The 12454-nt window shown below is 39.9% G+C and overlaps 1 protein-coding gene across 1 annotated transcript; it reads left to right on the top strand.

Annotated features, from left to right (window-relative positions):
- The first annotated feature begins 357 nt into the window (after window positions 1-357).
- LOC148009499 (protein STRICTOSIDINE SYNTHASE-LIKE 3-like) lies at window positions 358-3420 on the top strand. The gene is made up of 5 exons (XM_087673312.1): window positions 358-917; window positions 1434-1582; window positions 1731-1854; window positions 2055-2222; window positions 2374-3420. The coding sequence occupies exons 1-5, from the start codon at window positions 619-621 to the stop codon at window positions 2786-2788; spliced, it is 1155 nt and encodes a 384-aa protein (XP_087529438.1). The 5' UTR covers window positions 358-618; the 3' UTR covers window positions 2789-3420.
- Window positions 3421-12454: the final 9034 nt, after the last annotated feature.

Consider the following 12454-nt stretch of genomic DNA (forward strand, 5'->3'; position numbering starts at 1 on the left):
GTTAATTGGTCATGTGATCAATCTCGGAGAGTCTAGAGAGGGACATGGCTTGTATGAATAATAAGATGAATACTTATATTTATAATAAAAAATTACATTTCAAATGCAATGCTGTAAAAGTTTTGCCCTTTGACAAGAAAGGGAAAATTTTCTCTTTGTACTTCAATAGAAAGGGTGTAAATATTTGGGTTTCTCTAGCAAGTCAATAATGGGCCAGATGGGCTCCGCAACCTTAAAAAATGAACCTTTATTATAAATTTTAATTTTTATTCTCTGATGATGCTGTGCGTCGTTCGCTTTCTGTTCACGTGATGAAAGGAATGAGTCCACGCGTCTATATGCAACATATGAAGCGCCATTAGTTGCAATTTAACCATGGTTCCAACTTCCGACCCACAGACACTCGGAGATGTGCAGCAGAAAATCGACCACGTGATAGAGAGAGGTTTTGCTTGCTTGGTGACTCTCAACCATACTAAATGCTGTGAATGAGGCCAACGTCTCCTTGTCATTTTCTAGGTTCTCGTGCATGGACGTTGTGTTGCAACTTGTAGTAGCATAAAAACATCGATCGATCGATCGAGAGAGAGAGAGAGAGAGAGAGGGCGAGGGGGAGCCATGGCCATTAGAGCTGCTGGTGGGGGCTTGAGGTATGGCGTCCTGCTGCTTGCTGCTCTGGTGCCTATCGTGAGGCTGCTTGTGTACCCCCCCGGTCCCGCCTTCCCCAGGGATCCTGCCAACCAGCTCCAGACCCGCTCCGACATCCTGCTCACGGCACCTCACTTTTTGGGGCCCGAGAGCTTGGCCTTCGACCGCCATGGCAGAGGCCCTTACACAGGTGCCGCAGATGGGCGCGTGCTTGTATGGGATGGCCCTGAAAGAGGCTGGACAGAATTCGCCTTCACATCTCCACGCAGGTACTAGACTGATCATTTTAACTCATTAATACTCTTCAGATCAAGTCATTTCTATGCCTGCAGAGAAATACTGCATCCATGCCTAGTTTTTGACAAATCCCCCTACCTCCATACCTAATTATGTTCAGTTAGGTATGTGCAGTTGGGGGCAGGTCCCATGTTCCTTGCCAGTAGTCCTGGCCTGCCCCTGCCGCATTTAGCTAGGTATGCAATCCCTACCTTGGAGGAGCCTATGATGTTTTCATTTGCAGTGTCGGAATCATAGTGGCAAATTGTCTATAACTTATCACTAGAGATGTAGTCCCTCTCTCGCAGTAGCTCACGATGTTGTCATAATCCGCAAGTGGGAATCCCACTGGGAATTTCATGATATGGTCATAATCCACATTGTGGAAATTATTGTGGGGATTTGTCTCAAAAACTCCTTGGGAGCTAGGTCTCCTGAGCTTGAGGAATGGTTTTAGCCAAACTCAGTCCATGATCAGCTGCTTTCTAATTTGGAATGTTGCTTTACAGGTCAGATGCTTGCATTCCAAAGAAACCTCTCGTTATGGATTTGAACCTGGAGGCCTTGTGTGGTCGGCCCTTGGGGCTTAGGTTCCATGACAATGGTGACCTGTATATCGCCGATGCTTACTATGGTCTTCGAACAGTCGGCCCCGAAGGTGGGGGATTGTGATAATGTGCCCTGTTAGCCTCCCAAATTTGTGAACAATTTCCTCAGTTATTGTCTTTCACAGGATGATGCTAAGATTTTTACCCTGTGTGCAATGTATTGGTATTCTGAAACGTGTGTTCCAAACCTTGCTGAAGGTGGGTTAGCTGAGGCCCTTGTTGAGGAGGCAGAGGGCATCCCTCTTAAGTTTACCAATGATGTGGATTTTGGTGAGGACGGGCAAATCTACTTCACAGACAGCAGCACCAATTATCAGAAAAGGTCAGCAATCTTGTTGCATACAGCTTCTTCTCTTGAACTGTAGCTGCCATTCCGTGTGTCCGCAGCCCAGAGACTGCAGAGGAAGTTGAAGTTTTGAACTAGTGGAGTTGCCCCAATCAAGCTTTAGATAAGCATTTTGCTGAGGAACAGATTTCTCTTGATTCTTGTTAATGTTTGAGGATTTGTGAATTGTGCAACAGGCATTTCCTGCTGATGTTCTTATTGGGCGATAATTCTGGACGACTGCTGTCGTACAACCCTTCAACCCAACAGACCAAGGTTCATCTCCGCGGCTTGAAATTTCCTAACGGCATAGCAATGAGCCAGGACCGGTCTTTTCTACTCATTTGCGAGACTCTGGAGCGCAGGTAAGTGCGGATGGAAAGATGAAGCCAGATGCTTGTTCTACCAATGATCTAAATGTCCATGCTACTAATGACCTGAATGCGCATCCTCCTACTAACGATACCTTAATTCCCCTTTTCTCAAACGAGTCTTCACTTTGTGGTGTTTGATCAGGGTGTTGAGATACTGGGTTCAAGGCCCCAAAGCAGGGAAGTTAGAGGTGTTTGCTCGGTTGCCAGGATACCCCGACAATATAAGGCAGAGCAAGAGGGGTGGTTTCTGGGTTGCCATTCACGCACAACCCAACTGGGTCCTGAGGCTGCCGGTTGTGGTGCGCAGGGTGCTGTTGCGGCTACCTATTCCTTTTACACAGTGGTACATGGACTTGGCAAGGAAACACGCGTCGGGCATGGTCGTGCGGCTGGGCATGGATGGGGAGGTGGTGGAGGTGCTGGAGGATGCGGAGGGCAAGAAAGTGAAGCTGCTCAGTGGAGTGGAGGAGCAGCAGGGCAAGCTCTGGTTGGGGTCTGTGGTGCTACCCCAAGTTGCTGTCTATCCTTTGAAGATGGAGGAGGAACAATTAGTTTAATCAACCCCTGAATCAAAGTGAGCGGAGGAGCAAACAGTATTGCCTGCTTTGGTTTGTGGGCACAATCAAGACCTCTTGGGTAGATCCTGTTCTCTCTCATCATGAGCCGTAGGTGGAGATACTGACAATCAAATTGCTCTCACCATGACCTGTAGCTGGACATATTGATACTAGATGGAGGAGGAATAATTAGCTTAATTAACCCCTTAATCAAAATGGGCAGATCAGCAAAACTGTATTGTCTTCCTTTGGTGTGTGGAACAACCAAAAACTCTTGCATGGACTCAATTCTCTCATCATGGGCTGTAGCTGGACACATCGATGATAAAATTTTACTCTCGCATGCGGATTGCGAAGATACTGGTGTGTAGCCTCTCCAGCGATCCAAAGATGGAGTGCTCCATATGTGCACTGCTTTCCGGGATGGAAGGGTAGAGTAAGCAGTTGTGTTAGACGCTTGTTATATCATTGTTATCGGGTATAACATTGTTATGGGGACTCCAAATTAACACTACAATATGACATCTGTGTTAGAAGCTTGTTATTTCATTGTTATCGGGAATAACATTGTCGTGAGGGCTCTAAATTAACACTACAATGTGCCATATGGTTCTGCTTTTCACTGCCCCAAATGGTTTATGCAAAGCTTTTTACTGCCCCAAATGGTTTATGCAAAAAAATGAAAGTATTATGCTTTATCGCTTAGAGACTGCTCGAGGAGCTAATGTAGAGGTTTTCAATAAACACTTTGAGGTACTTGCAAAGCATGTCCTTGAAGATCATACACATTAGACATTGGAAGGTTGTAGATGGTAGACGCTCAAATTTCTAGAGGAGTTGATGCAGAGGTTTTTAGTAAAAACTTTGAGGTACTTGCAAAGCATGGAGTTGATGGAGAGGTTTACAATAAACACTTTGAGGCACTTGCTAAGAATGTCTTTGAACATCATAGACATAAGACATTGGAAGGATGTAGATTGTAGTAGCACAAAGATTTTCTACAAGTGTCCACCCCATGGAGCGATGATGCAAAGGTTTATAGTAATACACATAAGACATTGGAAGGATGTAGATTGTAGGTGCCGCAAATATTTTCTATAAGTGTCCACCCTATGCAGATATGATGCAGAGGTTTATAGTAAGCACTTTGAGGTACTTTCAAAGCATGTCTTTGAACATCACACACATTAGACATCGGAAGGTTGCAAGTATATTTGTTAACCTAAAAGGCATGACAATATCTGTGAAGACCCCCCCACTAGTAGCAAAGGTAGTATTCTAATGATCATCAAGGTGAACTTGTACCTACTTCTATCTTGAACAACCATTGAGGAAGTTATGTCTCCATGCTTTCCATGCATTCGATCATATGTTTTATGTAGGACAATCGATAGCGGTGCCCCTTGGTAGCTACATTCACCTTCTTGTAATTCACACTTAGTACAGCTAGGATGGGCGACATTGAGAAACATTATTAGTTATTCTAGTATGAGATATGTGTATATGGTGTTCATTGTATACACTATTTGCTTAGTAGGCTTGACTTGTGAATCTATTGGTATGGTGTGGGTGAGTATGTGTGGTGATATTCCCTTTTGATAAGTGCAATTCCATGTAAATAGATATTGTCATTGCCTCACGAGTGCAAAGAGGTTACTCGTTCTTTTTTGGAAGGGCATTAGCAATATAGATGGCTTTAGAAAAATCTCCTTCTGTGGCAAGATTTACCTCCTTGAACTTGGTAAGCCCCGTTCGCTAGACCTTCCTAATCATTTAGTTCCCAATAAATGCCCATGATCAAGGACCTCCAAGTACTCTAGCCATTCTAGCTCTAACTTCCCTCTTACCATTGCTCCATCCACAAGCAGTCCGCCCACCTTTTGGGTTTTAGATATTTTGCCATTAGTTCTACAGTGTTACCCTTAGAGTCATATTCTCTCGATTCCTCCTCTTCCTCGTTTACACTAGCCTCTAAGTTCCCTCTTACCTCTGCTCCATCCACAAGCATTTCATCTTTTGGGTTTAAGATATTTTGCCATTAGTTCTGTGGTCTTACCCTTAAGAGTCATATTCTTTGGATTCCTTGTCTTCCTCATCTCTGCGCTCTCTCTCATTCATAAGGTGTTCTTTAGGATCACCAACTTCTTGTCCTTTAGGCTCATCAAGCTTCATTACCGATGCAACTAACTTGACATAATAATCAAATAATGCTTGATGTAATCTTGTCCACTTCAATTCTCGTTGTTGAAGCGATTCTTTGAAGATCAGTAAGTTGGCCCCTAGGTTGTTCTTGAGATACAATCACCACTAAGTGAGGATCTTTCTCCCTAGTGATTGGCAAGAGTGTTGAACACATGATGTTAGGTTGAGATGGTGTGCTAAGTTCAATTAGATGTGTGTTGAGCTTTTCTTCACTTGCTCGACTCAACAATTCACTTACTTTTTTTGTATTCTTCTTCCTCCTTGTAAAGGGTAGATCAAGTGTTGTAAGAATGTACATCCAATTTTACTCATCGTCAATTAGATGTGTGCCAATCTTTTCTTCACTTGCTTGACTCAATGATTCACTTTCTTTTTTGTATTCTTCTTCCTTCGTAAAGAGTAGGTCAAGTGTTATAAGAATGTGCATCCAATTCTACTCATCTTAGGGCAAGGAATGTATTGTTTAGGGTATTCATGATGATAGCACAATTTGTGTCTCTCAAAGCACATTGGTTGTTGTTGAGGTCCATAAGCATAGTTTTCCAACTTTCCATCTTCACTCATGCTACCCCTTGCCTATATCCCAATAAAACTAGTTTATTATTCTAGTCCTTAATAAGTCAAAGCATTTTACATCTACGAGCAAATCCACAATTTAGAAGTAAGTCATAATCTTCTCCTTTCATGACTGCAAAATTTACCATGGAGTTGATTCTCACAATCTTGATAGGTTAGTATTTCAATATCCCTAGTGGTTGAACCTTGTAATCATTGGCCATTGTAAGATTGAAATGCATGCTCTCAATAGGTAAATTTTTCTATGTTCTAGTATTGACTAATTAACTATACAAACTCCTGAACCTGTGTCGATGATTCCTCTTCTTGGTGAGTCACCTAGAGCTTCCCTAGGAAGAACAATTTGATGCTCATTCCCTTTCCAGAACATGTTGACTCCAAGGGTACTTCGGGAATCATTAGATACTTTGATGTTAGTTATCTCCTTGGATTGCATGGAGTGATGGTTCTTGTGGTTTTTGCATGTCCTCTATTCATAATTTAAATTCTTTCTAGAGATTAGGGATACTATATATTAATAACCCAAGTGGTATTGTTATGCTAGTTGAAGCTAGTCCAATAATGAGACTAGGTGCCATATCTTTATATTGAACCCGATGATTTGGATGGTTGCTATTTTGTTCATGGCTTGTGAGATGTCAGCTCATTCTAAATTTGGGTGGATCCGAGGCTAGCTTTTCAATCTTAGGTTCTTGTGTCCGATAAGATGACAATACAGTGCTTGATAATCCTATAACACTTACACTGAATGCAAAGTTGGGGACATACTCAACTACCTAATATTCTTGTACCCACTTCTTGACTTTCTCAATTATTTCCAATTATCGCTCAGCATTGGTGTTGAGAGCGAAAGAGATTATATTTTTGGCTTTTTTTTGTTGGATTGTTGGTGTTGATTGGTTGTTTTGATGTATGATTTATTGTTTTTGATTGGTTTAGAAGATTTTTGGATAGTGGTTAAAAAGTTTGGCTATTTTATGATGGTTTTTAATTGATTTTTGATGTGTTGATATGCTTTGCTGATTCTATTGTGTCTTGTTTATGTCTATTTAATTCTATTTTTGGTTCTATTGAATGGATGAAGATGTGGACGATTAGGTTGGAGTATGATCGAAGATGTTTTGAAAGGTTTTTGATGAGTTTTGATGTGTTTTATTGATCTTATGTAGTGTCTAATTGGGCTCTGTAGTTTTCTTATCTTCGAAAGAGAAGAATGGAAGCTCAAAATAGCTCGATTAAAGTGAAAGAAGTAGTACTTGAAGACTAAGTGAAGACTTGAAGTGATAGTGTAGTGTTGAGTTATGAAAAGTCACTTTAGGGGCTCTGGTGCCTCTTGGGATAAACCATCCCTTTTTGAGGAGAGACTCCATGACTGAGAGAGGATATTGATACTTCATTCTATTGTATTCTAAGTGGCTATTCTAAGTGTGTATAAGATGACATTAAAAACATGGCTCTGTTCCTATATGAGAATGGTATCACTCACTTTTGTAATCCCGTAGAGCTAGTAAGTAATCAAGGAACCCTTTTCCTAAGTAAGATAATGGAAGAGTTGACAAAGATCTATAAGATTAGATACTAAAATCCAACACCTTACTACCCGAGAGCCAACGACTAAGTCAATATCTTACTACCCCGGAGCCAATAGCTAAGTCAAAGCCATTAATCACATCCTAATCACATCCTTTGCTTGATCTTAACAAGGATGATTGCTACACATTGCCATGATTGGGATGATCGACTTATAGAGCTCCTCTCGGCATATAGAACTTCTCACAAGACCACAAGAGTATAGATTCCCTTTCAGTGGGTGTATGATATAAAAGTTATCTTTGTTGGTGAGCTCAAATTGCCATCTCTATAAGTGGCCATCAAAGAGCTCTTAGGAGATGATGTGTCCATCTAGCACCATTTTCTATACTTGGAATGCTAGCATGATCTTTTTACAAATGGTTGTACTATGCATGGAAGCTACATAGACTTGATGCAAAGCTTACCATGATAACTTCATCAAGCAAAAGGAATTCAAGGAAGGCAATTTGGTTCTAGTATATAATTCACACTTTGACAAGTTACTAGGTGAACTCCAACAGTACTAGATGTGCCCTTATGAGGTACTTGCTATTAAACCTAATGGCTCTATCCAAGTATAGGCTGTTGATCCCTGTGATGATCCCTTCCTAATCATTGGCTATTGCCTGAAGAAGTACTTTCCTCCATGGGGATCCTAAGAATCACAATGGCTAGCCCTTCTCTCCCTTGGGTGTCACTATTGCTACTTTCCATGTTGTTGTCAATAGTTGTCATTTTTATTTTGATGATGTGGCATAGTTCTTTTGTTCTCTTATTTCCAACTTCCATCACTATTCTGTTGTTCTCTTCTTCAGTCCTGTAGACATGGCATGAATGGTTCTAACAAAGGGTGTTCTTGCTATGAAAAAAAAAGACATTTATTAAAAAAAGTAATGGGAAGAAATACCGACCTACTCTTTGAGAAAAGTTGAAAATATCCTTGGGAGTAGAGAGAGAAAAGAAAAACAAAGAAACTCTTATGGGTGAAAATTCCATATCATAACAGGCCTCACTCTAAGAAAAAGTGACAACACCCTTGGGTGGGAAGTTGGTTGTGGAAAATTTGGTGACACCTTATAGTCCAAACTAGTTGAATCATTAGTTACTCCTTATAGGATACAATTTTGTAGTTACCTCCACTAGCGTGTTGTGCTTGTGACTCCACAACTTCCAAGAGATAGACTATCTTATGTATGATATACATTCTTGACCTATTGGCTACCTTCCTAGGTATGCCTTTTCATTAGCAGACAATGTTTAACATCATTGACAAGCCATGCTCCATTGATAACCACCATTGAGTGGTGTAAGATTTTATCCTAAATGAATGGGGATGTGAGTAAGGGTTGCCCTCTATATCTATCAACAATGTGAAAGAGATAGAGGGTGGGGAGAGTGACCAATCCTTTCCCCTTTCAATCTGCAAGAGTTGTGATGTGTAAATTGTGTGTTGCATGCATGGTTTGTGCCTCTTTATCCTAAATGAATGGGGATGTGAGTAAGGGTTGCCCTCTATATCTATCAACAAAGTGAGAGAGACAGAGGGTGGGGAGAGTGAACAATCCTTTCCCCTTTCAAACTACAAGAGCTGTGATGTGTAAATTGTGTGTTGCATGCATGGGTTGTGCCTCTCCATGCATAATGGATGATCCGTTCTATACATGCCACCATAAGGCTCCTTAGCCTTTTGTGTCTTGGACCATATGCTAGAACAAGGTGGGATACATGATTGCACCTTCAATTAAGCACAAGACATACAACATTTACACAAGTGGCAATGAGAAATAAATGGATTATGACATGGATTGCCCTCTTATATCTATCAATAGAGCATGAGATAGAGGGGGGACTAAGTGTAATTGGCCTTCTATTCTAATAACTGTGAGGCAAGGATTAAGGAGTGTTACTATCCAAGGTGACATGTACATTCTCATTTTCCTATGCAAACATAGGATGGGCCTTTGCAACCACAATACAACATGATACTATTGTTTTGTACACTACACTATACAACTCCCTGGCCTTCAGTCTTGCACCTATGCCAATTAGGCTAGCACATATTAATTTGCCATCAACTATGCATGATGGTGTACTTCCTCTAGATCCCTAAATCTTGTTAACTTCTAAACCGAGTGTGCGATAAGGGTTTCTTCATTCCTTATTGAGTAACACGAGTATTCGAGGTGAGTTCATGTTCTATCATTTTACACTGAGTGATTGGTGAGTTTGAGTGCTAAATTATTTGTCGACAACAACTAGGTGGTCTCCAATAATAAAGCTTCCTCCTTGGGTGTTGTGTGATGGTTCCTACTCTATTGAATGCATATTGTGATGAGCCACGATACCTTTCTCATCAATGACCAACTACTAAATGGACCAAGTGTTTCTAATCCTACTCTTTATATTTTATATGTGCATGTGTCATGTCATAAGTGTGGGGATGCACGAGTAGGCTATTTATTGGTATCTAGGCCCATGTTGTTCATCATAACTCGGTCTCATAAGGTGAGCATAAGGTCTTAAGTGTGGGGATATTTCCCTTGCATTTGTCTTGTATGGAACCATGTGAACACCCCTTATGCTTGTCCAATCGATGATAAGCACCTTGCTAGGGTTCCTTTCTCATCCACCCGTCCTATTACACCCCATCTTTGTGGATCCCTTTCCTTCCCCCATGCAAGAATGACCTTCTTCTTCCACCTTCAGCTCCTTCTCCTTCCCCCATGTAAGAAGATTCTGATTATGATGAGCCTCTGCAAGAACAAGGTGGATGCTATGTACATCCCTATTACTTTCTATCTCAAACTATGTACACATGAGTCTACAAATCCTCGTAGGACAATGTGGATTCTTTGAATAGCCAACTTAGTAAAGCCTCGGAGGATATAGCCTCAAAGCAATCTACCCTCTTCAGTGATACTCATAAATAGATGATAGAAGTTGTGGCTTTGATGAATTCATAGAAAGTTGATATTAGGCTATTGTTTGGTAGACAAGCTAGTTTCTTTAGAGGATGCTCAAGTTTCTCTTACCAAGGAGCATGATTTTAGCCCTTTCCGAGATTGTAAGTTTAGCTTAACTTGATACATGTGAGGGTGATTTTCATAACTCTCAAGATACTAGTGCATCATAGACAAAGACCATTGAGGAGTTACAGAGAAAAGTGGATGAACTTTCTATTCCTCCCCTAGTCCTATGGTTCCTTTTGTTATATCTTCTATGGAGGATCTTGAAAACATATGGCAACAAGCTAAGTTGTGTGATACCTTTTCTATTAAGGTAGAATATCTTCAACAATGTATGGATTATTTGTATGAATATTTCATTTTAGATGCTAACATTGTGTCATCTCCCCCCACTTTTTGGATTAGATACCATGTGCAGTGTTGTTTGACACTACACATGTCTCTGAGTACTATTGGTTTTGAACCTCCCGAAGATGGATGGCATAATCCTTGGTTAGTTGATTTACTCAAATCAAGTTTTGATTGGGTTGTGGATGATTTTGTTTGCCAACATGAGATGCATTTGATTTTATTCATGTATCTTAAGGGAGATTTACAGATATTGATGGATCTAAATATCTATGTGGGGGATGTTATCTTACAAGTAGTATTCTCTATTCATTCTATTGAGAAAAGTCTATCAAACAGCTTGTAGACATACCTTCAAAAACAACTTCCTCGCATAAAGGTCACGAATGGCACCCACCTTTGGAAGATGATGTAATGGTTAAACACCATCAATAGAGTACCTTTTATAAATTTGATATCTAGCCTTTGCATGCCAATTTCCTTTACCATATTATTGACAATCCTTGATTTAATTATCTATTCTTTCAAGCCTTTAATTATTTTTTGTCTATCTATCCATCCAATCTTGCTGATCTTATTTCTTATTAATAGATTTCCTATCATCTTCATATTTATATTTCGATTCTTAATTCCAATCCCTATTTTAACCTTTCATTGTGTCGCATCTCCTCACGTTCTTGTTTTTACTACTTGCTCTTTCATTATCGAGCTTACCTCTACCTCTAGCCCTACTCATTCTGATCCTCCTCCTATTCCTCACCTATTCCATTCACCTTTTTAATAGAATCCCTTCAAATATTTTTGTTTTCCTTCCCTTCCTTTTTTGCATCCCTATATCTTCAACTTTCCATTTTTTACAAGTTATCATATCTGCCCCTTCATTATTCCAATTTGATTCCATTATCCCAACCCATTGACTACATAAATCCTCCTCCCCAATTAGTCCTTGATACTAGTGGATTTGACAAAAACATATGCCATTGAAGGCAGTGGACTTTGCAAGACTTATTAACATGACTAGTTTTTAATTGGCTTGTCATTCCAAGGTCTTGGGAGAATTCCTCAACATGTTCGAATTCCTACCTATAGTTTGCTAGAATGCATACTCAATCAAAAGATGTATGTGTATGACTTACTACATGCTTTTGTTGGTACTTAGCTTTGATGCATCAACATTCACACTCCAATACTCAAAAGTCTTTCCCTCCTTTGACCATCAATCCTAATGAGGATATAATTGTAGCCTAGATGGATATGTTATGTTATTTCACAGTGGCATTCCCTATTTAGATTTATCATCTGGATTGACAACATGTGTCCTTGCAATTCCTTTAGAATGATCCTATTAATTTTGTGTATGAGAATAGAGCAATGAAGAAATTGAACCTTAGCACGAGGTTTAAGAAGAAACATTTACATCCTTGCAAGTCATCAGATTAGTCTTTATTGTCTCTTGAATTTTAATGTTTCTATCTTTTTGTTGGCTTTTTTAATTCAGACTACAACATAGTATAGTGTGTATGTGAGTTTCAATGTTTATATGGGTGTCGTGTGTGTGTGTGTGTGGGTATGTGCGAGTACGTGTATTATCCTTGTCCATGGTCAAAGAGGATGCATTGAGAATGATGCTATTAAAGCTTATTCAAATGGATGGTGGTTAAAGCTTTAGATAATTGGATGATGGATATAGAGACATGAGAAAGATCTTATATCCTTTCTAAGTTTCTCTAATTCATTTGATTAATTAATGGAATGATTTATGGAGTTTTTGGTTTTCCTTTCATCTATGGTTTAGATCAAAGTCATTTATGAAGATTGGGCGGGGTCGTGGTTGTGTCCTTGAAGCTAATTGAGTTAAATTAAAGAAAATATGACTAGCTCTTTGAGTTTTGTATTATCGTTTTCCAAGGCCATGAGGACACTCCCTAATTTAAGTGTTGAGAGTAGAAAAGACTATATTTTCTTATTTTTTGTGTTGAATGGTTAGTTTAGTGCATAATTT

Source organism: Lygodium microphyllum, chromosome 30, assembly GCF_053477565.2.
Source record: "Lygodium microphyllum isolate KBCC chromosome 30, Lygodium_microphyllum_v1.1.10, whole genome shotgun sequence".
Classification (NCBI taxonomy): Eukaryota; Viridiplantae; Streptophyta; class Polypodiopsida; order Schizaeales; family Lygodiaceae; genus Lygodium; species Lygodium microphyllum.